Source organism: Ammodytes marinus (genome assembly GCF_949987685.1).
Source record: "Ammodytes marinus genome assembly, chromosome: 2".
NCBI lineage: Eukaryota > Metazoa > Chordata > Actinopteri > Uranoscopiformes > Ammodytidae > Ammodytes > Ammodytes marinus.
Window position 1 is genome coordinate 26,511,919 of NC_137231.1, and position 27,587 is coordinate 26,539,505.

The 27,587-nt window shown below is 40.3% G+C and overlaps 1 protein-coding gene across 1 annotated transcript in view; it reads left to right on the forward strand.

Annotated features, from left to right (window-relative positions):
* LOC307264813 (transmembrane protein 132C) overlaps positions 1–27,587 on the forward strand; it is a gene marked incomplete at both ends in the record, with an annotated part of 146,620 nt that overhangs the window by 108,238 nt on the left and 10,795 nt on the right. The window contains 2 exons of the mRNA XM_080046325.1: positions 3,163–3,306; positions 26,038–26,243. Of these exons, the coding sequence (XP_079902451.1) occupies positions 3,163–3,306; positions 26,038–26,243 (350 nt within the window). The remainder of the gene's footprint in view (positions 1–3,162; positions 3,307–26,037; positions 26,244–27,587) is intronic.

Consider the following 27,587-nt stretch of genomic DNA (forward strand, 5'->3'; position numbering starts at 1 on the left):
CTACTTCACCGGTTTGAATATGAAGGTGTATTGAATTCTGAGATCCTATGTAGTATAAATGTGCAAAGAAAATTAAAATCGGTTCATCCTAGCCTGAGAAAAGGCAGAAAGAGTGTTTTTTTAACCCTATATTTCTCTTTCTCGTGACATCACAGAAAGAGAAATATAGGGTTAAAAAAAACCGTACTTTGTAAATATTACTGTGATGTCACAGTAAAAGACATCACAGTAATATTTACAAAGTAAGTTTTTTTTTAACCCTATATTTCTCTTTCTGTGATGTCACGAGAAAGAGAAATATAGGGTTAAAAAAAACACTCTTTCTGCCTTTTCTCAGGCTAGGATGAACCGATTTCAGTTTTTTTCGCACATTTATACTACATAGGATCTCAGAGTTCAATACACCTTCATATTCAAACCGGTGAAGTAGGCCTTTAATATAAATACCTTCCTTCTTTTGGACTCTAGTTGGCCTTTCCATTACCCTGACATCTCTCTTTCACTGTTGCTATTCTCGCCTATATTCTGTACACAAGACATCCGCTGTGTGCACACTGCAAGACACGCACACAATGAAGTCAGTGAAAGGGTAATGAGAGTTTTTAGGTGTACAATGAAAGCAGATTATCACACTTGTGGTTGTGGGATTCGCTGGAGTCAGACTCAAATCAATTGTAACGATTCCAAATATGTCCCTTGTGGGGAAGATGGTTTTGTGCATATAATGTTTATATTTTTTGGTAGAGTCCTTGCTTTGAAGCATTCCAGCCACCGTACCATGATAAAAAGGTTTTGCAAGAGACAGCGATAAAAACATATTGAAACATCTATTACCAGCATTATTTTTAATGTCTTCACAAATAAATACTGGTCGTAGCCTTCGTTGTGATGCAAACATGATGTTATCTGTACTATAACTTCCATGACACCCAGGGATACTCACACACATATGTTAACATACACATATAGGCTACATATTAACACAAACACATAAACATAGAAATGTATACACACACGTTGTCCTCTTCCTCCTTGATTTTTATCCCTCCATCTTTTTCCATCTGCTCTCCAGCCCTTAAGGCGGAGGAAGAATATCCTTGTCCATTTGTTGTTGTTTTTTCCCAACCTGCACATCTATACCTTCTTATTGCCCTTCATCTTTCTCTCATTTGCCGCTCCCTCTTTCATCTCTTCCATGCTTTTAATCCTGTTTGTTCCCACCTCTCCTCCTCATCCTCCTCTTCCTCCTCACCTGTTTCTCACCTTCAACCCGTTTAACCGTCTTTTGTTGGTGCTGTGCGTCTGTGGTTTGTATTTCTGATTTCAGGCAAGACTGAGCAGAGTATAAAGAGAGAGGGAAAAACTAAAAATAATTTCAGATTAAGAATGCGTGTATGTGTCTTTTTGTGTGTGTCTTTTTGTGTGTGTGTGTGTGTGTGTGTGTGTGTGTGTGTGTGTGTGTGTGTGTGTGTGCGTGTGTATGTGTGTGTGTTTGTGTGTGTGTGTTAGTGAGAGACATCTCATTAAGAAAAGGTCACATAGTGTTGTGTGTCAGAGAAGGATAGGGTATTAGGCAACTTGATATGGGTCACATGGGCTTAAACTCTTGAGTGTGTGTGCATCTCAAAAAACTGTATTTGTGTTATTACTGATTGTGTACATGTCTGCAAGTGTGTGTGTGTGTGTGTGTTTGTGTCTGATATGCTATTTATAATTGTATATGCTTGTGTCTTACATGTTTTATACCCAGCAGGTGTAGCTTTATGTGTAACTGTCTAATGTGTATTTTATTTTATTTCTTTTTCACATCTGCCCCTCATTGCCTTGTGTTTGTGTGTGAGTTCATGTGTCTTCAGTGCCCTGCATCACCTTTAGCTGCTCAGTTACTGCAGCAATGGTTAAATGTCAGTTCACATTACAGATACACACACACACACACACACACACACACACACTTTCTACTTTTCTTCCGTGTGCTGATAGAGCAACTTGTCAGGTTGGTTGTTTGATCTCTGGCTCCTCTTGTCCACATGTCAAAGCATCTGTGTGCAAGACACTGAACCCTAAGTTGTTCCGGATGAGAATGACAGCACTGTTCATTGCAGTGCTATGGTCAGTGTGTGTGTGTGTGTGTGTGTGTGTGTGTGTGTGTGTGTGTGTGTGTGTGTGTGTGTGTGTGTGTGTGTGTGTGTGTGTGTGTGTGTGTGTGTGTGTGTGTGTGTGTGTGTGTGGGAAATACATTATTTTCTACCCCACTACTTGAGGACTAGCAAAATAGTAACGTGTCATACATGTCCTCAATCTGAACATGTACGGCTTGTCCCCACAAATACAGATGTACAAGGACACATACAAAGACTGTGTGTGCATAACATTATGGATTGGTACGCCATCAATGCAAACTGTGGCTGGGGACTCAAAGTGAAATATATAGAATGCAGTACATTCAGTTGCATGTCTGCTTCATCTTCTCTGATGACAACATACTGTATATGTTCAGCTGTTTTCTTCTACAGTCAAATAGCAGTGGGTCCAGTGAAATGGAACACCCTGCAATCAGGCCCATGTGAGTTGGCGGTAATAAATGCCCCTTTGGAAACTCGATGCCAAATAATCAAGATTGATGCCAGCACAAAGCGCTCCGAGATGTGTGTGCGTGTGTGTGTGTGTGTGTGTGTGTGTGTGTGTGTGTGTGTGTGTGTGTGTGAGGTTGTTTGTGCTATTTTTGATGGAGGGATCTAATCAAATGTAATCATGCTGATTACATTAATCGTGAAGTTTTAATCACCTCCTTTTCTTTCTCTCTCTGACTTCCTGCAAAACTATTTCTTGGTCCAGGAAAATAACAGAACTTGTTCAAAGTATCTCTTCCTCAGACACTTTGAGTTGAGATATGACAAAGCTGACGTAGCAGCAGCACAACATTGCTACATTTATATGGACATAACTACAACTTAGAAAACGAAAAAAACATTGGTTGAGCAGCATCTTAGAATAAAAAATAAATAATGTAATCACAAAACACATTGATCAACAAAAACAATCTCACAAAGAATTGAGTCGTTATTTTGATTGGACATGTCATATTCAAACAATGTACAAAAAATGAATTTCTTGTTGTATAGTGCAGACATAAAGTAATTTTTTTCTCTCTTTCTCTAGGACACAGAGGTGGTGAACACAGCCATCCTAACAGGTCGGCGCGTGGCAGTGCCCATCAGACTGGTCACCGTGGAAACCGACGGACAGGTGAGGGAGGTGGACGACTCGGTCACCTGCAGCTCCACAGACGTGGACGTGCTCAAGGTATGTGTTCACAATACACACACCATGAGGTTGTGTCAATAGGGAATTTTTACATTCACAAACACAGCCACAAATTATCTCACCGACTCATGCATATTCAGACTCACTTAAGTCACATGTATGCACAGATGTATGACTAAACCTGACACACATGCACATTGTCAAACCAAGACAATCTGAGATCTGAAGGCTGGTGCTTCTTTTTGACTTGTTTTGAATTATTATTTTTTTTTCTAGCACATATTTCTATTTGAGATGTTTTTTATTTGTCTGTATCCCTGCCTGCAGTGCATACTGGAGGACGAACATTATGCTAATTTTGTCATTTTTGTTAATAACAGTTGGTATTGTGCTTTGTGATTTGATAATGTGCCAAAGTGAAAAATTGGACCCTCATGCAATTTACAAAATATCTTAAGTCATGGTCTGAAGCTTTGTGAGGTATAGATTAAAGAAAATCATTCCTCAAGAGCTTTGAAAAAAAAAACAGAACCACAAGTTCAAAGAACGAGGAGGAAATCACAGTAATGTTAGGATGAACACTGGGGCAATTTAACACAGCAAGGAATCCATCTTGCATCATCACGGTATAATCTAAAAAACCTTGGAAGATTTGTGTCTCCCTTTGTGCAACAAAACATAATGAGATAGTTATCGCAGTGTGCCGAATTCTTTTCATCTGACTTTCTTGTTTGACTGAATGGCATATGAAAATGGCTCCGATTTGCTGATTTGAGGGGGGGGGGCTGTAGCACATATTTAGCCATTTAAGGAGCAACATATGTGTGTCAACTAAAAGCAAGTACACATGTTATTTAGATTATGTTCTGTGTTTGAGTAAATTAAAGCAGAATTAATCATATAAATATAGCAGGAAAACATGCTGGCTAAACGGTCAAAAAGATACATCTTCATATTTTACTCTGTCATTACTGCAGCTAGATCTAAGCCCCAGCTAGGGAAAAATAGGTTTAGTTAAAAATTGTTTGTCCTTTCAGATTTATGTTATTATGAAAATGGGCCTGGTAGCATTTTGCATAGAAGATACATTATAAAGGCTGTTACATTCTGTTAGTTAAGAGCAGCGTACATATATTTCTTATGGATATCATAGGGGCCTTTAAAATATACATGGTCCCCATCCATATTTACTCTCCAGCAATCTTCTCCTTCCTTGCCTTTGCTTTGCTGTGCATTTTCCATTTCACAAATGTATATAATTTCCTTGAAGAAAACCAAGGTGAAAGGTGCTGTGTGCGCTAAACCCCAATTTTTTAACTTCGATGCGAGTAATCACTATATTTTTTACCGTGTAATCATTTTTGACTTTTTTCCTTAATCCTGTTTGGAAGAAGGGTCAGAGGTCAGAGTCAGCCGGTGCATGGAACTGGCAAGGATGCGGTGTGTGTCTAAAGCATTCTTAGGCTGGGATGGGATAACAGTGACACCTTGGAAGGACATGTGTCATGTGCTAAGCCAAGCTGCCAGATAACCTAACACATTGATGACTGTACTTGTTAAGGAAACAGAAATACAAAAAAAATAAACTTTTACAGGAACAAACCCAATACCAAGGGACTTAAGATTGATTCCTCTCCTGTGCTGCGGTTCCCAATGTCCTCAGGGTCGAAAATGAAACGCACTCTTGCTGTGACAGTTTCAAAATGAAACCAATTTCCTGCTACAAGCCAACAGGAGTGCTGCTGTTTAAGTACAATCAATAACAACAGAGTGGAAGTCGAAGGAACTCATTCAGATAGATGTAATGTTATTGCCATGTGTGTGTGTGTGTGTGTGTGTGTGTGTGTGTGTGTGTGTGTGCGTGTGCGTGTGCTTGTGCGTGTGTGTGTGTGTAAAACGATCAAATCACAACATCAGTCAAATGTAGACTGTCCTATTCTTAGCTAATTATATTTTAATTATGATGTACCAAAGGTGTCTATGGGGAAAGTACAATCTACCAATTTAGATTTACATTATTTTTTAGACAGAATACAAATACAATGGTTGGCATTGGTGCAACACAGCACAGACGAGACACTGTGAACTCACCTCCGTATTTGGTTAAGCTGTTCAGCAACCTTTAAGCCCTCCTTTGTGCTGATTGCGTTTGTGTGTGTGTGTGTGTGTGTGTGTGTGTGTGTGTGTGTGTGTGTGATGATTGCGCATTAGGAATCTGTTGTTGTTGTTTGTTGACATTTGATCTGACAGATATTCCCCACTCTCACATTTGCTACACACATGCAGAGAGAGAGAGAGAGAGAGAGAGAGAGAGAAAGTGAAAGAGAAAGAGAGAGCTTTACCACAGCTGTTTGACAATGGCACCCATGGGGTATAGCTCCAGGTAGCTGTGGCTGTCAGTGAGCCACTGTGACAGCTGTAAAGTACAATCCAGGCAGCCTACGAAGCACACACAAAGGACTATCGTGCCCTGAGCTGAGGCTCCAAGGCGGCACTTCCTCGTAGGTTTTCCTCCATGAATTGCTTTTGTTGCCAGGATGGGCAGAACTAAACAACCAGGGTATATACAACATTATAACAACATTACCTGACTTCTTCCTTTGTTCCCACTATAACAACAATGTCCACTAGAGGGCTCTGTCACTTGAACTGTGACTTATGTTGACAGCTGGAGACAGGATACACAGCTAGTGTTTTTAATTTGGGAAAAATTTAAGTCAAATTTAAATAAATCTTAGCAAGGCATAAGTATTTTGTAGTCTACTTAATCAGGAACTACAACCATTGAACATGGCAAGCCCCTGAAAGTGAGGAGCCATGTCTCTGGAGCATCGTAACATAATCCTGTAGAAGTCAGCTTCACCAAGTAGGCCTATCTAAAATATGCTTACCTCTGTAGTGGCTTTTACTATTCTTTTATAGGTCCTAGGCCCCTGCAATAATAATAAAAAAGCATTAAGACAGCGGAGAAAAGGAACGAATGAGTCAAGGAATGACTGCAATTTCCTTCACAATAGCTTTAAAATCGCATTCCGTTATTTAACTGCAAGTTTGTTGTGCGGCTGTTCCACTTGATTCTTAAAAGCATAAGGATGAAAAATCAACTCTCGAAGCTTCTTCTCTATTTTAGTCCTTTTTTAACAAGCAATAGTCTGAGGACGATTAGAGTTCTCATTCAGGTTCACATCACATTCCATTTACCGACCTATTGTTTAATCACTCATGGTGGATACATCTTTGTGGGGGGGGGGGGGTATTTGCATAGTGCTTTTCCCGCCTTACCATGTTACAAATGTATGGATGCGATGACTGAAAAACTGCAGCTGTCACTGGCTGTAGAATGCCGATGTCACTGATGCGGCTCGTGTTGTTTGGTTTAGCCCATTTATCCCTGACAGCAACATAAGCAGCAGCGATGTACAACATAGATAATAACTTTCCCCTCTCCCTCCCTCCCTCCCTCCCTCCTTCTCTTCCTCCTCTCTCGTTCCCTGTCGGTGTAAACTATCTTGTTAAGGTCTTCCAAGATGCTGTCATTTGTGATGTGCATGTGCTGCCGTTGTTGACACAGCAGTATGTGTAGGTCGGCGGTGTCAGTAGCCGGTAGGGGACGGGTAGGGGACAAACACCTCGCATACACACAAATTAGTAGCATTATCCTGACCTCACGCAACAGCCTTTTCCTCTGGCACAAGCAGAGGAGGAGTGATGAGATACAGGGGAAGGAGAGAAGACGGACCTGACTGATCAATGAAGACAGGAGAGGAGGGGAGAAGAGAAGAGATAGAATAGGGGAACTGGGAATAGGAGATGTAAAATGGCCGCAAAAATTGAGATGATTGGGAGCAAAGTATGAAGGAGATAGTAAAGGAAGTAAAAGCACAGAGAAAAGAGGAGAGGAAGTGAAAGATACATTGACAGAAATACACATACACACACATCTATACATGTATGGCCACACACACACACACACACACACACACAACCATATGCACACATACACAGGCATCATCTCAGAGACACACCCAGGGGATTGAATTGGTAATTGGTTCACGTGGAGATTCCTTTAGTGATGTCGTCAGTAATTTAATTTGACAAAGAGGGAGACAAAAAGGCTCGAAGGTGGTGGAGGAGGGTGTGTGTGTGTGTGTGTGTTTGCATTTGACGGCATGTTTGAGGGAGATTGAGGCAGTGTGTTTCTGCAAACACGTTACAAAGTAGATTAAGAATTGATCCATGTGCCATTTAATGAACCAGTCGCAGAGTTTGACACGTGCCTACGTGATCCCACATGCATGCACACATGCACAGACACACACACACCTGCACATTGTCCTTGGAAATGGAATGCGCTATGTGTGTGTGTGTGTGTGTGTGTGTGTGTGTGTGTGTGTGTGTGTGTGTGAGCTGACAGTTTATTTATGTCAGGACATTAAAGGATATTTGATAAGAAATGTAGAAGTGAAGTCGAGTCAACTTTAATTATAGCACATTTATATCAGCCGAGGCAGACCTAAAGTGCTGTACAGTAAAACATAATATCCTTTACAATTGAAAGAGAATTGGTGGTTCACATCCACTTTTACAGTCTTTGTCTTAAGTTCCCTATTCAAAGCAAATTACAGTGTAATGAGGTCTGATGTGTCAGGGCTTCAATTTAAAACTCACACAGTAACCGTTCTCAGACTTGGGAGCATTGTTCTGCAGCTCTCTCCTCGTTCTTCCACACTGCGCGCGTCACAGATTGCTTAACTTTAAAGTTTTGGGATTGAATGAAGCGCACAGTCTTGTGTACCGGTGGAACTGCGCTGGAAGGAAGTGCTTCATCATACTTTGAGATAAGTGGACATCAGTCAATTGGATGCTGCTTTCTGAAGGTCATAAAGCTATTCCATTCAACGGAGGTGTTAGAGCACATCCCTTTAGAAATACAGAGAAGGACAATTCTTTTAGGGAGGTGAGCATACGTGCTGTCACTTCACTTCACTTGATTATAAAAGAGATAAGGGGGGAGACAGATGAGAGGAGAGAGAGAGAGCCAGTAAAATAACAACACAAAGTCGCCATAGGCAGTACATGGTTGAACATGTACAGACTGTACATCAAAAAGGTAACGATACAATGGATAACACATAAAGTCAACAGAATTGTCTCTGAAAAATCAATAATGTTTATGTCAGAGTGATATGATAGACAGCTCTACAGTAGATACTACAACAACCATGAGGTGGGGACGCCATTGTTAGAGAGAGGAAGCCAGCCTGAAGCTTGAATTGCTTATTTGCAATTCTGAACAAAACATGGCAATCAAGTCCCCCCATTTCAACCAAATTTGAAAAAGCACACAGGCTTGCTAGTTTAACTTTTAAAGAACCAGGTATTATCTCACAAAGCAGTTCATCTGTTTTGCATGGATTTCAAAATAATATCAACCGCTTCCCAGTTCTTGGCCGCAGCTGGGGACAAAAAGTTGGTCTCCATAATGTTACATGTTTATTTAAGACTGCTTGGTCAAGGTTAAGGGTCAGGGTTAGACACATATAGCAATTACTCTATGTGTTAGGGTAAGCTTCCTGGAAATCAATGTTAGTCAATACAACCTCCTCACAAGTGACAACACATGTGTTTTTGGGTGTGTGTGAGTGTGTGCAGTATAAAAAGGCTGATAGCACTGGTGACACTGCCACAGTGTGATGACATTAGGAAAGAAAAAAAGTGAGTTGCACAAGCTGACACAGCAAGTTCAATATGACATGCTGCATACAATGAAGAGTTAGGCAAGCATTTCAGAAAACCTATCAGCCCTTCTTCAGTGTTCACAAGGCTCCTTTTCCCCTTCTGCTGGCTTTTTTTTTGTTGGACGTTTGCGATCATTAGTGTCTTAGTCAGCACCGGTGCCCTATCACATTTTGCTAAGAGTTCGAAAAAATTTGAGACGCAGATATTTTTTGACACCTAATCCCTCTGCTCCCCCCTGGGTTTAACAATAACACTCATACTGTCATTTTCTTTTCCAGTTGTTTGAGTTCATTTCATGTTACTGTCAAGTGTTGCTTGCCTTATGAAACATTATTTATTATGTCAAGAGGAGTTTGAAAACCACTTAAAGCCTCAAGGAGCAAATGTAACTGATCAAAATTAATTTAATCTTACTCTTTGCAATGGCTTCACAACCTGATTTGACTTTAACCTTATCCTCTCCTCTTGGAGTGGATGTTAATTCTGTCTAGTGTCTACATTGTACCGCATTGTGTCCTTACCTTTGGTCAATGCGTACATGCGTCAAAGTCCCAAGGACAATTTCCTGTACATTTATTGCTCTTGGTGAATAAATGGAGTGCTGACCAGCTACTGATTAAAACAGATAACGTAAATTAAAAGATTAATCATGAGTCAATTAATCATATAAAATGAATCATCTCAATCGTTTCAATGTCTTGCTTAGTCTTTTCTACTTAAGTCTATGTTGGAAATACAGATGGTCCAATAACTAAGCATCCACTTCTGGCTTCAGCAGAGGCATGAATACATTTTCACATTGATGTTAGAATATGTTATTGCTGCAAGGGTTTCATTTTGTAGGGTTAGTGACTAGGAGATAAACTTCAATTTGAAATCTTTTGAAAAAAATATTTTGTTAAAAGGCAACATAATGCAAGCCACACATTAAGTGGAGTGAATGAGGTTCACTTTGATGAGAGGGAGAGTGTACTGCATTATGTCTCATTATAAAGAGGTAGAAAGGTAGGAGAGGAGAAAAACTGGGAGAGAACTCTTTCCAGGTTTAACTTGAGAGCCTAGAAAGGAAATGAAAAGTAAAGTGGATTGAAGGCAGAGGTCTCACACACACACACACACACACACACACACACACACACACACACACACACACACACACACACACACACGCGTGCACATCTAAACTAACGCATTTTCCATTTAGCAGTAACAGGCTTAGGAAATAGCCTGAGTTTTTGAGGTGCACAACATCAGACCAGACCATTAGCAACCGCCAAATACATATATCTGTGGGAACTGCGACCTTGAGGAGGTCTAAAATGATTTGTCGGCCTCCGGTGAATCACTTCGTTTGGCGCAGAAAGAGATTTTGTTGTTAAATCAGCAAAGCCCTGAATGCTCCCTGGTGCCTCCCAATAAAATGTTCAATAGATTGCCTGGTGACAAAGATTTCCAGGAGGTGAAAAACTGTTTCACTCTAGGCTTTATTAAAAAAAAAAGAAATGCTTCATATATCTATAGTATACAGTAGGAGTGCAGCCATTTGCCACCATACATAGCTCTTGCATCCATCTCGCATTAGAAACAATGTTACATAAGAATTGCACCTGTTATTAGATCTGACACTTTACATGTTGCCTGCATATTGCTCTTACCAAGCAAGTCCACTACATCTGTGCTAGTGCTTCTTCCAATGTGTTTTCATTCTACATTTCAAGATGAGGTGCTGTATCATCCAATGAGCACTATTCTATTATGCAATCTAGGATATTAGATTAAAAACTTTAAATCTATGCAGTCATTCTTGTAAAAAAAAACATTATTTCACTTTTTTATTTTATTCTGTGTATGTAAAATAATGTTGCCATACACAGCATTTCTACCCCAAATGAAGTTCTTCCTTTCAAACATAAATGCAAAATCAGCATGCCTTACCTCTTCTCAAAGCTGCGTCATGCCCCAGATGTATCATATGTATACACAATGACACTATCAGTCACCACTCAAACAGAGGTTTAATCAGGTTGGCTGATGATGACACAGCTTAATTTGGATAGAGTCATAATCCTAACCTAGAAACAGTTCACACTTCACTTCACAGTAAGGAAATGACTGTCATCTGACTAAAATCACGAACATAATGATGCATTGTGCTCCCATTAATGTTCTTGAGACATATAAATATAAACTGTATACAGGTATAAGGTCATCATTGACAAACTGAACAGATTATATCTATAACAAAAGTCAGTGGGGAAGCAGGGGTTAAAGGGGCATATCAACATTTGTTTTTCGTACTTGAGTCACGTTAAGGAACACACACAAGACTTAAGGCCGGATGAATGGAGACGGCTTGTGCAATCGGGGACAGAGGCCTGTCCCCATTTGTTAAAATGCAGATTTTTTGGGGTCAGTGGTTAAGGTTAGGTTAGGTTATGGAAAGTTATGGTTAGGGTAAGTCAATATAAGTCCCCCAAAGTGACCTAAAACAGTATGTGTGTGCGTGCTCAGAGGGTGAATTATGTCATAGGTGTTATGTTGAGCCCCGTTCCACACTTGTTGTCTCCTGGCGTAAATCAATAACTAATTAGCTGCTAATTACCATGCTAAAATACACAGCAACAATCACATAAACACACAAACATCCACATATTGATGACTTAAGTAGGGTGGTGTCATGTGTTACACCTCCAAAGTTTCTCCACAAAACACACACACACACACACACAAACACTAACCATAATTCAGGGACAAGAAGTCAAAGATTACTTTTAAAAAAAACTGAAAAACCTGGAATGGCCTTCAACCTTTCTGCAAACGTAAACCTCCCCTTTAGTGTCACCCTCTCATTCATTCTCCCTTCTCGCAGGAAACTATTTGTTTAGTAAGGACGGGGTGCAACCGTCTATGTTTACACGCATATTAATGTTCACAATATACGACGGACAGATGTGGTATCACATTTAAAGAAGTCAAATCTTTAACGTCCATGGAAATATAGTGAAAGCAGTATCATCCATATGGTCCAGGATATTTAAACCTGCAACAATCCCAGCTGCTGCTGATTCAGTCAAAACTGAAAAATTCTTAAACATACAGGCTAAAAACAGCCTCCACAGCACCCCCCTCCACCCATCTCTTTCTCTCTCTCTCTCACCCTGACATTTTGGCAGCTGTTACCATGCTTCCATTTTGCGTTTCCTCAGGGAGCCATGTTGTTTTGTGGTGTTGCATTAGCACCCCATCAGTGGCACACATGGACAGTTCAGACCCCACAGACAGGACTGCTGCTATCTGTCCTTCAGATGTGTGTGAGTATCGGACTGTCCTGCCCCATGCTTGACCTGTCTTTGCAATTATGCAGCGTTATTGATAAAGGATTTTAGTGTTGTCTTGAAAGGATATAGCAACTTTGTGGATCAATCAGGGGTGATGTAAGTATGCATGTCTGCATTATGGTGCAAAGGTTGATGGTAAAAATATGTTAAAAACTATTTGCTGTTTTTCACAAGAACCTATTTGTTGTGGGGCTGTTGTTAAGTTTAAACAACTTAGTTTTAACATCAATGCATGCCGTACTGTCAGGGGGTCAGTGCAGGTGAAAAACAAGAAGAAGTTCTGCATGGGTCTACAACGCGTAACACCTTAGTCACATCTGAAATCATTGTAACATTGGCTCCATCAAGTTACCAACATCCCAAACAGCGTTTTTTTTTTTTTTTTTTTTTGCCTGGACCTGGCCCGAAACCCGAAGCCAATATTTGAACATCAAAACACACTCTCTATCTCAAAACACACAGAGTGGTACACAGTTTAGTCTGCTGTTATAAGTCACCTACCCATCCATCATGATGAAGTCACAAATGTGCTCTTACTTTGCACTCACATACACCTACACTATAGTTAATACAATTGTAAACATCTCCTGAGAAATCAAAAACCCCAAACTAAACAATCAACCAGCGACCAATTGCTTCAGTAATCAAATGCATAGTGTGTGTAATGAAAATGGATTACTACTGAATGGGAACACTATGCAAAGGCAGAGTTTGAAGTGACTGTTAACAGTTCTTGTTGGATCAAACAACTACAAAAATGCATCACAGCCACAGAGATGCAAAACAACTAGAAACAAAAAAGTAGTGAGAATAAAACTAGTCCTGAGAGATAGAAAATCAATGAAAAATACCAAAAAGTTTGGAAGTCTTCCAGGTCGCAGATATCTAGACACACATTGTAGAAGATCCACCCCCTTTTCCCCAAATGATTACAAGTTGACGGGAATGAAATATTTAGACGTGTGTGTAATGTTAAAACTGTGATGGCCAATTCAGTTTAGGAGAGCCCCGGGGTTTAGCTGCTTTTAGAGCGCTGCTGTCATGAATGTTTGTAGGAGAGCACTTGTGACACTTAACTTTCCCTGGAGCATCAAATACAAATTTAACAACTAAATTAATACTGAGAAAAGGAACACTTGGAATCAGAATGTGTGTGTGTGTGTGTGTGTGTGTGTGTGTGTGTGTGTGTGTGTGTGTGTGTGTGTGTGTGTGTGTGTGTGTGTGTGTGTGTGTGTGTGTGTGTGTGTGTGTGTGTGTGTGTGTGTGTGTGTGTGTGTGTGTGTGTGTGTGTGTGTGTGTGTGTGTGTGTGTGTGTGCGCGTGTGGGTGTGTGTGTGCGTGCGTGTTTGAACCGAGTGTGCTGACAGAAAAAAAAGGGTTCAAATGAGACATGAGGCCATACGACATGAAAGACATTAATGTTATTCATTTCAAAACTATGTGTTTATGGCTAAAACATAAACAATATTGACTTAGACACTACTGGCTGGATATGTGCTCCTCTCTTGTTCATCACAACATCAGTCCATTGATATACGTGGCTGGTCCCTCTTATCCGGTTTGGTTTGAGGTTACTGGAAAAAGCAGAGCAGCACGGACGTCCTTTTTTTTTTTGCCCATCCATGACCCGGAGCTTGTCCTGTGGGGATATGGAGTCAGTCTCATGCTGGTCTGGGTGTATAATCTCTGCAGTGTGTTGTGGGTCTGCCCCAGGGTCTCTCCTCCCAGACTGACGTGCCCAGAATAAGACCCCAGGGGGAGGGCATCCCGATCAGACGCCTGCCTGAGTGGCTCAATGTTGTTTTCTAGTTCCTGAATTGCTCTCGCTCTCCATTCCTCCCTCTGCCCTTCTTTGTTATGTAAACCACGTCTACCCCCCCCCCCCCCCCTTTTTCTTTGCAGTCGCTTTTAACAGTTAGGAAAAGGGAAAACACAGAGGACAGATGAAATAGAGTGAGAGATTTGTCTGAATCAACTGCAGTATTGCTGCATATTCCCACTACACCGTTTCTTCTTGTTAGCAGCCAGCGGCCGGCTCCCCTGCAGGGCTATTAACATTAGAAAGGCCAGGCATGGTGAACCGCTTTCAAAAGGAGTCTGGCCCATTCGCTGATGCGTACATCCACTACTTGACTAAATGTTATGAAACTATATAGTGTAAAATGGAGAGGGCAAAAACACAAGGCAGAGTACAAGCAGGTAATCACCAGCAGGATTAAGCTCCATGTCAAACAAATAGACCCAACGACTCAGTCCACTAAGTCTGTCCTGTAAGAACTGAATTCCTTAAGTGCGCTTTTTTTGTACAGCACACAACTGTGTATAATTTTTATGGTAGCTTGTTAACATACCAACCTCTGGGTTCCTTGAATACCCATGGCTTCTTCCCTACATTTCCACACAAATGGCTGTTCTATTCAGATTCAGAATCAATATCATCTCTGTAGAAATGGGAACCTATTTTGTGTTGCTGATAACTTATTCATATGTTGTAGAAGTGCCACGGTTAAAAATCATGTCAACTGTACTTTGGATTTCCTTCAAATGTAGATTTTTAAATTTTTGGCAATCAAACTGTAGAAAAAAATGAAGGTGAAATGCATAACAGCCTGAGCTAGATAATGTAGCACTCTTTATCACATCAACATTTCCACAGTTTTATCACTTCTCTTTGTAGAATCAGGCAGGTATAGAGCCATCTTTTACAGTGGATCAACTCTTAACCTTATTTATTTCTTCTGTGTCTAACTTTCCAGATGATTATGAGAATTGTACTGCAGGGACTTTATCATTCATTTAAATGTGATTTTAATGGCCTGTCAAAAATAAGCAAATAAAAGGCAGACTCTAACAGCAAATACATATATTTAAAAAAAGTACCCCTTTCACATACACACACACACACACACACACACACACATCTCGGCCGCAATAGGGCCATACAAACAGACATATTGGGGCCAATGTTGACTTATATCCCTATGCTAATAAGCGTACTAATTCACACAGGGACGGGAACTTTCTAGAAAAAAAAAGAAAGCAATACCCTCCAACACACACACACACACACACACACACACACACACACACACACACACACACACAAATACAGTGCAAATGCACACCGAGGAAAAAAGCTTCCTGCTTTTTCCTAAAGCCCCGTAGACCTCCCTGACAGAGACAGGAGAGTCAAAGAGAGAAAGCCTTTGAAGTGGTGAGAGATTTGTATAAACTACTTTGTCATTGTCTTATTGGGAAGAGAAGGTACAGAGGGTGTGAAGAAAAAATAGAGTTTCAAGGGCCTGCGCAAAAAAATTATGGGAGTTTCCCGTAACAAAGAATACTGGCAGATTAAAACCTGTGTTTGATCTGAAATGGGGGAATTTGCATCATCTGCCCTGCCTGGTAAATTTGACTTGGTGGAGGCTTCCAATTAGTTTATACATGGTGTTTATACAGAGCCATTCCGCTTATATTGCAAAACAAAAAAACACCAATGCATTTCCTCTTATTGCTGCGGTGTTGCATTGTGTTGCTTTTTGAATGGCTGATACAGTTTGTAATTAAATTGGCAGCACAGTTTCCACAGTAGAGTATCCCCAAGAGAAGAGATGATAGTAATGAACAGTGGCTGCAGGAATGATCCAGAGGAGCGTAAATCGAAGCCACACTAAGTGATTTTAAAGTATCTTTCTTATTGGAGTGCTTTAACTGTAAGTGTTACATTATCTTGCGCTTCCCCTATGCTTCTCTTTGTTAAAACCAGTCCATTCCCTCTATGTAGGTCACTCTTTCCTCCTCTTTTCTACTCCTATAGACAATACTTTTACAACACAGCATTGTCACCTCCCTAGAATAGATTTATTTTTTAAGAGCAATTTTACAAGTCTGCTCAGTCATCCAGTCATAGGCACACCACACATCCCAGTCATAACTTTTAACTTATACACCTTTCTACCAAGATTCAAACCGCCCATAAATATTCATGCATTTCTTTTTTTTTCCAAATGTGTTTGCGATGCTATTTAATGCCACGTCCATTTACCAGCACTATTACTTTTGGTTTCAAAGGAGCATAACGTTGAAGACCCAACCAGGTTTTCCATTTAGCTTTTCTTATTCAGAATATAAAACTCCCACCCAATAAAATATGAAGTCATTTATCTTACATTGGCCCATATCTCTTCCATACCTTCCTCTCGCTGACTTTTGTTTTTGTATATCCGGAATAAATATATATCGGAAGTTCTCTCTCCTCTTGTATCTTTCATGTCACCTTCTGGCTCTTGTCTCTCTTTAAAGTTTCATAACTCAATTTTTTTTTATCCCATTGCCGTATATTTTCCCCCATATTTCTATATTTATTTCTCCCTCTTCCCTCTCTCTCTCTCTCTCTCTCTCCCTCTCTCCCTCTCTCTCTCTCTCTCTCTCTCTCTCTCTCTCTCTCTCTCTCTCGATTACAGAGTTTTATTGTGGAGAAAAGCAGAGTGCAAATGGCCATTAGAGGACATTTTACTCCCCCCTTTTCCAAATTCAAAATGACAGGCCTAGTGATATGCTACTTACTTGTGTGTGTTTGTGAGTGTGCGCACCTTCCAACCGCTCTCTCCATCAGCTGTTTTTTATTCGAGCCAAATCAGAATAATCTATGGGGATACAGTCCGCTAATGGCTGCATTCGTGTGTGCATGTGTGTGTGCCTGTGTGTGAGTGTGTATGGTGTGTCTGAGTGTGTGCGCTTAGGTGCGTGAATGTGTGTGTGTGTGTGTGTGTGTGTATGGTGTGTCTGAGTGTGTGCACTTAGGAGCGTGAATGTGTGTGTTAGTGAGTATGGTGTGTTTGTGTGTGTGCGCTTAGGGAGCGTAAATGTGTGTGTGTGTGTGTGTGTTTGTGTGTGTGTGTGTAGGTGTGTGCGTGTGAAAACCAAACCCAGTAACCTAAATGACAGCCAGATGAAAGTATGTGCAGAGGCGATTGGCCTGGTGTTGGTTTTCTTAAATGATGGACAGGTGGGAGCTCTAATCCCATCAAAGAGTTGGTTAGTCTGTCCCTCAGGGCCCGCCCCTGTCTACCGAGTGGGCCCTGATTGGATGATATGATTCCTGAAGTCAGATGGATTGGATTGCCTGAGGCTGGGAACAACCTGAAATGGGCTGGGAGAGAAGGAGGGAGAGTGTGATACGCACTGGAGGAAAATACTGCCGGATGAACTCCGAGAGTGAGAGAGACAGATGGATAGATTGCGATGCCGAAAGAGAATATACATCTGAGAGAGACTAATAAGGGAAATCCAAGACAATAAGAGATAGATGAGAGAGAGAGAGAGAGAGAGAGAGAGAGAGAGAGAGAGGTAACTGTAAATTCAGACGGATCACTTAGCTGGAAGGGAGATGAATATGGATTCAAATAAATGACTTGCTTGGGGATATCGCCAGTAAATGGGCGTGAGTGGGTGGTTGAGTTTAGGGACTCCTGGGTTTGTTTTTTTGAGTAAGGTAAGGGGAGTCAAGTGGAGGAGTGGTGAAATAGGTTAAAAGTCCATTCCATAGCCTGACAAACAGTTTATGCAGCCCCACAGACCAGGGAAACACTAGCAGAGTTGGTGTGTCGGTTTCTCTTTGCTGTTATTATTTTATCTTATTCTTTGGATAGGGTTACAGTTGGGAGAGCGCTTAACACAATCAGGAAAAAATAAGGTGTGTGCATAAAAGAGGCAGCATTGGTTTTCATCCCCATAAAATATCAGCCATAGATAGTATATAAAATGGATGTAGCATCCGGGCTGACCTCATTAATTCCAACTACATCCAATTGTCCTGGCCTATGCCATCTTGTCAGATTTATACTCCGCACAAAAAATCTTACCAAAAAAGGGCATTGATATGACGTCGGGAGGAGGGAGATACGCCCATCTAGCTGACGTATACCTCCGAGGCAAAGTGAGTGCCACCGGGTGGCTATCTGTCACTCAAGAGGCAGCGCTCCTAATTATTCGTAGATTTTAACCTCCAATAGTTTAAAAACTAGCTTAATCCTAAAAAATGCACCCCCCTCAGTGTTGTCATGGAGATATGACCTAAACATACAGACTAGAATGTTCTTTGGACCAGGCCGTAAATAGGTTTAATAATGCTGTGAAAACGGCCTGTTTAACATTGGAGTCAGTGAGAAATTGCTCTGTTTTGGTACCACCTCTTAGTGTCACTTCCGCATTGGATGCTGGTAGAACACACTGTGGTTGGGGCTTGATATCAGGACATTGTTGCTCATGTCCCAAAAAAAGAGCCTATATACAGTAGATGCATTATGCAACATTATAGCACCAAGTCAGTTTCGGGGTGGTCTGAAATATATATTTTTTTAAAGTTATGACAATTGCCTGGTGGGCAGCAGTGATGGAAACAAATTAGTCCAATGTAACACCAGCTGCAGATGCCTTTCGACCTAGAGAACTATGACTCTGTCTGACATTCAAAGGAACATGCTAGGCTCCTTGGGGGGATGGCACCCAAACAGCAGCAGGTGGTTTGACAGGCGATGTGATTGTTATAAGGGCCGCACGTTCATTCACATCATCGGGACATGACCATCAATTAACCTCCACACCAAAAGCCAAGAATAAAACATGTCATTTTTACTCTGAAACAAGCCTGAGGTCCATGGATCAGAGGCCCCTGCATGCATAATGTCCTATTTTAACTGTCAGTGGATCATTAGAAGTCAAAGTATGCGCTGGCAGGGAAAAGAACCACATTTGAATTCTCCCCCAAAAAATCATCGCAGTGGAAAAGCTGCTGTAAAACTGCTGCACTAGTAAAGGCATCGGAGCATCTGCTGCAACAGCAGCTTATAGGGTGTTTTTATACAATCATAAAAAAATTTGTTACAGCTTTTGAAATTAAAAACAAAATATTCCCCCCAACCTCATTTCACATTTGGAGGCACTGTGTGTGTGTGACAGTGTGTCCATCTTGGTTTTATCTGCAAAATGTGCATATGATTAAGCTACTTCTTTCTACCAAAACATCCTTTAAACAGTCAGGGCTTTTTTTTTGGAGGGGGGGGGGGGGTATTACTGCTGAGGAGTGAGGAAAGTTTTTTTTTCAGCAATTGTCTTTGGAAGTGTGTGCAACTGTTGTGGTGTTGTTTGTGGTATGCGATGAAGGTTAAGACAAGTTTTTCTGGCCTCTGTTTGAAACTGCTGAGGCCAACATTTTTGAACTTCCCGTCTGCTGCTTTCTCTCACTGCTTTTTTCCTTCAGCTCTTCTTCTTCTTCTAAACCTCTCTCTCTTCAATTTTCTCTCCCTTTGCTTTCCCGTTCCAGCCCGCTCCTGCTTCGTCCTGTTCTCTCTCTCTCCCTCTCTCTCTCTCTCTCTCTCTCTCTCTCTCTCTCTCCGTCTGTGTCTCCCTCAGAAACGGAGAGATTAAATCCATTCTTCAGTGTCCTCAAACCTCCAACTCAGCTGTTTACTTTCTAAAACACCAATAAGTCTGTCTGTATGTGTGTGTTAGTGTATTTGTGTCTGGTTATGCATCTTTGTGTGTGTGTGTGTGTGTGTGTGTGTGTGTGTGTGTGTGTGTGTGTGTGTGTGTGTGTGTGTGTGTGTGTGTGTGTGTGTGTGTGTGTGTGTGTGTGTGTGTGTGTGTGTGTGTGTGTGTGTGTGTGTGTGTGTGTGTGTTTGTTTGTTTGTTTGTCTTCACTGCAAGTCTCTGTGTGATTGTGGCCCCAAAACCGATTAATCATTCTAAAAACGTTTTTCTTTCTTGTCTGTTTTTATTTAATACACGTTGCATAAATAGTGGAATACTATAACTAGCATAACAGTTTATTTGAAAACAATAATGACTAGCTTTATTTATTCCATTTTAGGTCATTAAATAGTAAGCAAATAGTTCCATTTTGCCTTTTCCAACACATGCAACTTTATGGATTTGCTTGTGCTGAAATTGTGGGGTTTTTAGTTTATTAATTTAATATATTCATGAGGCTTTGTTTAAAACCACTATGATATAAAGCTTTTTGAAGTTCCAACCTTCATGTAATGTTTGCGTCATGCGCTCTCCAAACTGAATGTGACTGGTCTGTCATGTTTAGAAGTTGTCTCATACTCCGCAGGGACTGTCTAATGCTAAAGTTTTTCTTTTATTCTGCTCTATTTTTTTCTCTGAGAACAATTCAAATTTAATTTATTCCCTCTGGGCAAATGGTTGATGTATGAAGCCATCCATCCTGAAAAGTTGTTTCACCCAAAACAAAGGTGTTTGTGGGTTTTCTTTATCTATTTTTAACTTTTTAATGAACATGTATTGCATTCACTTATAGTTTGCCAGTTCGGTATACGTTTATTCACTTGCTTGGCCTGAGTTTGATGAGAAGAATGATTTGACTCTCTTGTCTCATAACTTTGGTCCTAGTGCTAGACGTAACCATCATTTCATTGTTCCAGCTTTTTATTTTTATTTTAATTTCCCAATTCTTGTGGTCAATTAAATTATTTTAATTTACTTGGAATAATTATGAGGATGGAACAAAGAAAACATATTCAAAAATTAGCTCCACTTCAACAGTACATTTCTGCTAACACATTGATGCATGAGTAATAAAGTCGTTTGAATTATTAAAGTTAATCATTTCCTGATTATACATCCTGATGATGACTAATTTTTAAGTGATATTTAGACTACTGGACTTTTTATTTAATTTGAGTTTTTTCATAGTGTGGTTTGTATACCACACTATAAAGGGTCTGGATATTTGTTCACCACTGGTTCCCAGCTGTGTTTATGTTTGTGTTGTCTCTGTGTGTCTGTTAGAATTCATTCATTAATTTGTTTAGTGTGTGTCGCCATGTCCACATCATGTGTCTAGTAGCTCTCATGGGTCTAGTTTGGCACTTTGCTTGGCGGGGGGGAAATGAGTCAGAAAATTAAACTGGACAACAATCTGAGACATAAATAACTTATTTAACCCTTTTTTTATATAGTTAGCCTGCACTCACACCAAATCAGGCGGTGCAGCGAAAAAACGCAGGTTTTTATCATTCATTTGAAAGAGGCCTATGAGAATTAAATCAATTCTAATGCAAAACTCATGTGTTATGAAAGTGAAAAGTTAAAAGGATATGTCTTCCAACTGTATAGATGCTGAAAAAATATACAAACGTTTGTAAATTTGTAACAATCAGCAATGGAGCACATGAGTCTAATTCAGCAAGCATGTGATAGAAAACGACAGACCAGGACAATGGCTATAGTGATAGTTCAGGTAGAACCATTCTGCATCCCCTACACTTGCTGCTGTCTTCTATTTTTATTGGAAACTGAACCATGCCGCAGTAACTGAGTGTTTTCACACTGATTTACACCTGGAATATAAAAACGATTCGTAGAAATAGTTTGAGGCGCCAACCGTCTAACATCCCTTTGATGTTAACAAGCGGTAAATCAGGTTTCAGAGAGGGAGAGGAAGATGAAGAGGGAGACAGCAGCAGGGGAGGGAGGGCGAGACGGAGACAAAAGAAAGAGAGAAGGTCCAAAGAAGGAAATGGTGGGTGTTAAGGAGGAGGAGAAGAAAAAGAGAAATTGAAAAGAGGAAGCGGGGAGGAGAAGGGTTGGGCGCCGTTCCTTTTATGTCAGGGGAGCTAAAGCAGAGGGAAAGAAATCTAAAATTGAAGGAAATTAAAAGGTGAAAGGAGATGAAAAACTTTCTCAAAAAAGCCAGAGGAAATGTCACGAGTCACGACACACAAAGTGAATGAAGATCCTGGGTTAATTGTTTATCAAGGAAAAGGGAAATTCTGTCCTGACTGAGCCTTAGCATATCCAGCTCACACTGGCGCTAAACCTAAAGTCAATATCTTAATCTCAAGACCCCCAAATGTTCTCCAAATGTAACTAAATTGTACAAACACTTTAAAAAAAACTCTAGAACCAGACAAATTAGTAAGTGTGGAACTTCTTAGCATATTTTATTGTCTTGACTCTTCTTACTCTTGTTGAATAACATAGCCTACGTTCCAAAATGTTGGCTAATGCTAGCTGGCAAGTTGGCCTCGCTAATGTTGGGCAGGAAAGCTAGCATAGCGATTATCCTGCAGTTACTCTTAATATAACATCAAAGTTATTTTTAATCATTGTATCATTTAAAATTTAACTTTTAAAACAGTTAAAAATATAAAATTTATCGTCCATTTCATTTCACTTAAAGACCGACTTCTCTAGTTGGAATATGAAGGTGTATTGAACTCGGAGATCCTATTTAGTATAAATATGCAAAATAAAAGAAATCGGATCATCCTAGCCTGAGAAAAGGCAGAAATAGTGTTTTATGGTCTCACTGTCTAACCCTACAGTTTCCTTCTTGTGACATCACAGTAAGGGTTAGGATTAACAGGACAGCTGGGCCAAGGGAAGACTCAGGGAAGACTGAGGGAAGAAAAACCTGATTCATTATATTATAATAGTGATTTTATAATGATAGAACGCCGGTTCCGTATGGGTGAAGTATTCCTTTAAGTTATTTTTGACCACTGAGGGGCAGATGACAATAACAGCACACATGTGTTAAATCAATCTGCCAGCTGGCTAACATTAGCTTATGTCCATACAGTTGGTTACATGAAGCTACAATATAAACAAATTGATAAATGAAGCTAAAGGCTGATCATATTATCTAAAAAATATTGGAATCTGCCCAAAAAATACTTGAATGTGAATGACTTGATAAATCTGGGTGTTGCTGAAAAAGAGCATACACACTAGGGCACGGCACCACAGGTAAAGGACAAATCTGCAGCTTTAAGGTAATAATCCTATGAACTTAATTGTTTTCCCACTAACGTTATAACAGTTGCATACACCAATGTATGAGGGTTTCATAGGGCTTCACCTAGCATAAGGACATTTGCAGTTTTGTAAAAGAAAGTGGAATAAGGTGGGAAAACACTGATAGGATGAGACAGAGTTGCAGTAAAAGTCAGAGAGACTTTATGGGATAGAAAGACAGAGGAAGTCAGACAAAAGCAGTGTTAGATATACGGCCCAGAGTGAAACAGAACTGGGTGGGGAGAAAGAATGAGGTGCACAGAGATGGAAAGAGGGAGAGAGAGACAGAACAGGGAACAGAAGTGAGTGAGGGGGGATAAGTGTAGGATGAAGAAAAGAGTGGGAGAAGAAGTTTTATACATGCCAGGGATGGGTGAATGGCTGTGGAAATTGAAAAAGGCATCAGAAATAATGTGGACGGGCAGAGAGAGAAGCATAATGACAGGAAATACAAATCCAATATTATTTTGCAGCTGTTAACATCATTTGATATTATATATTTTCCTTTGTACATTTGATTGATTTAAGTCATCATTCTAAAAAAACTCTTTAAGGTAAAGGATCCAGTCAGTAAAGTTTTTTTTTATGAATAAAATTAAAAGGTGTGAACACATATTGCAATAATTGTAGACTGCCTTGTTGTTCTGCAAGCCTGCTGTATACATACATTATAGCTACAACTTGGCCAAACACAATAATATGCCAACCTTGAGAAATTATCTTTTTCCTCTTGCAGGATTCCATTGTCTAGGGAAACCTGCGGGATTTGTCCAAAATGTGTCATCTTAATCAGTCACACGGTGTGAGTGGGAACAATTAAACTGACTTAAATATATGCCTGTCCATTGTCTGTGAGGACACCTTCCACTTTCTGAATTACAACCATAATAATCCAGTGTCAACATCAGTTTTTTGCACTTCAGTCCTAATTTGAACAATACTGTTTCTAAACCTAGACAGACACATCTGTGTAACTATGGGAAACATGTAATGGTGCTCTTAAAGACGAGGTGCAGTCAGGTGGATACATAGTAGCCTACATTAGACATTTCTCACAGACTTGACAGTCTTTTTCAAACTAAGAAGTAAACATGGTTTTATGCTTGAACAGACACACATCAAATCTGTATTTAATGTTTTGATTCAACATAGGAAGATTTGGCAGTGGTAGAAGTCCTCAGATCTTTACCATTACTTAGTGAAAAGTACCAAAGAATGAATTTTAAATCAGCTGGAGTCAAAACACAGACTCCATTATCAATGTAGTGAAGGCGTACATGTATTTCATTCACTGGCCTTGTGACTTTAAATACGGATAGTGTTTGTCAAAACCCCCAACATTCCTCTGCCTTTACCAAGGCATTATCTTTGTTTTGACACTTTTCTCTGCCTGAAGCCAGGCTTTTGTTTGTAAAGCCACACCTATCAGTCCCTCTGTTCTAACCACAAGCCAGGAGGTCCCCCCTGTCTCTTCTGCCATTGGTCAAGAAGTCTTATGCTGTTTTTGATAATAGCAAGTGAGCTGGTACAGCTCAGTCTCTGTTTCTCCTCGCCTCCACCAGAGAGGTTGGAAGTCTCTTTTTCTCCTCGCCTCCACCCAGAGAGAAGGAGGTCCATGCTCTTCTCTAGCACGCTCTCTCCTGCCTTGCTAACCACCCCAGACCGGGGGTAGCTCAACCTTCTGGACCCAGACAAGCTCTGGTCTCCCTGATCCAGGCTCTACAACACGGCCTGTCCAAACAGCCGTGAAGCCCCTCTCAACCCCAATGAATGGTGGTGCCCCTTTGAACTTTAATAAATTATCAAGGTATTATTAATCTTCAGATTCATTTCTAATCGCAGAATTAATCTGAACTACTTGTAATCGCTACGTAAATGTTGCCCCAATGTAAGAAATTACTACATAATTGGTGCCGCCGTGTGAGAAATTGCTACATCAACAACCTCAAAGTAACACAATAATTGCTTTGAAATGTCCCATGACTGACGTGTATTCTGCTGGTTTTCTAGCCTATGGCAGTGACCTCTTAAGGGTCAACAGATAAGGGGATATGAAATGATTAATGGGGGGACCAAAGAAGAAAGAAAAAGATTATTTCGCTACACAAATGTGTGTTCCCTACAGTAAATGTACTTTCACCACTGCAGTCAGACAAGGTTATCTGAGTTGTGACTGACTTATATTTTTGCCATATAATATATTGTTGTGTTATTAAATATGCTATAACTGTGAAATTAATATGTGTTTTGATAGTGATATTAGGCAATGTGATACCATGCTTTATGTTCGTTTTTTGGCCCTCGAGCTCCTCTTCATATTTTTGAACAGATCTCTTTATCTGCAATGGCGCCCGCTTTAAAACGCAGAGCAAAGGTTGGCAGTTTTCTCGGGGGGTTGGTCCACAGTGTTCAAAGTAATTATACTAATGTCTCCAAATGAACGTGTTTGAGAATGTCACTTGTTGAACATTTGAATACGTTGGTTTCTATCGGTTCAAAGGGACAAGAGTTCCCTCTGTGTTTCACAAACCCAAAAGGCCACTGATGTGTGGGGAAGAAGCATATACACAAGCATATTATTAACCTTTCTATAGGGCACTCTGCAAATCGCTGTTCAAAAGTGTTTTTACGAGATTAATAAAAATGTAACCAGTAAGTGATGAAATATCGTATGTGTCTCCGAGAGTGTGAATGTTCACTCCAGGCTGGGCTAAAGAAATGCACAACAAAGGCTGCATCTACTGTATGTCTGTGGAAATGACTGAGTTAAGTCTGCCGTTGGTCAGTTAGAAATGTCAGACTATGCATCACACTCAACCCAACAACTCATTCGCTCCTTGTTTGTTTTTTCCCCCCCTACTCTGTCTCAGGTTTCCCCAAACTGTGACCAGGTCTTGGTGAATGGTAAGGAGATGCGAGGTCGGCAGTCTTTGGCGGTCAACTTCACCTACCTGCACCTTTCTGCTCAGCTTCAGCTCACCGTCTGGGTGCCCAAACTACCTCTGCAGATAGACGTGTCAGATACTGAGCTCAGCCAGGTCAAAGGCTGGAGGGTGCCAATCATCACCAACAAGAGGTAAATGACTGCTATGACACTAAAGGGACAATTAAGGGGGAAATGAGTATCATAAATCTTACTGATTTATTTGGTGTTGACAATCGTTCTACTTGCTTGTCCTCCATTTCTCTAGAGGAGAAATATAAAGGCTAGATACAAAAAGAGCAGGTTACACAAGTGTATGTAGTTCTCTTACCCATTCAGAGAACTATAGTACTACTAATAAAGGTAGCAAGTATCGCCACACAATTTATATTGATACAACAACTGTAAACAACCATAGCCTCCTGTCATATCAAGCATGGCATATGCTGCAAACTGTGTTAATTGTATTATAATATGTGAGAGTAGAAACAGAAAGACCAAGCAGATTCTCTGTTCAGCTTGAAGGCATAGTTTCGTCAACAAGAGTACTACTGAGTGTAGTAATTTTTGAATCTATATTTTTATGGTAATTCTTCAGATGTGTGGGTTTATCTTTGCTACTAAAAAGGATTTGAAGAACTGACTGGCTGAAAGAATAGACCGAGGCAATGTGTGTGTGTTTTGGCGTGTGTGTGTGTGTGTTATTGAATGGAGCACTTGAGCGCACATATCGTTCCTGCCAGTCCATGATATTCTGTGAGGTCAAGACCTGCCTGGCTATACTGATGACAGCTATTATGGCTTTAGCATCATTGCTACTGCATCAAGCATCCGGCCTCTTGCGCACTGACACACACACACACACACACATACACATACACATTTAGAGGATGTTGTTTTGTGGAGCCATGACAATATATAGAGAACGTAGGACGGAATATTAAAGTGATACTTGAGGACATAAACTGTACTTGGGGGCATTTATCTTTCATCTCCCCTGCAGAAACAAATCTCAAATAAACAATATACAGCAGAAACTCATTATTGTGATAGAAATCAAATTTTTTAAACCAACCCCTTACTAAACCATTCACACTTTTTATTTCCCTCTTTGCATATTTTGTCTTAGAATGTAGCTGCTGTGATGCAGCGCACATCGGCAATGTGATAAAAATGTCACCTCTGCATTGGCTACTTTTGTGTTCAGCTGTGCACATGTGCCACAATGAATGTTAAGATAATCGAAGAAACTCCTTACTTGAATATAGAGTCGGCAAACATTAGCATCACCTTGTCTCATTTAGATGCACATCTTCCAATTGAGATTTTTGAACTCAATTTCAGTGTCGCGCTGGGGAAGTTTTCAAGGCTCTGAATCTGATAACAGCATATGCTTACTAGCTTGGAACTCACTCACCCATTTAAGAATCAGCTAAAATATGCATGTGCCTTCTCTCTTTGGTTAGAAAAACCCTATTCCTAATGGTCTGTGTGTCT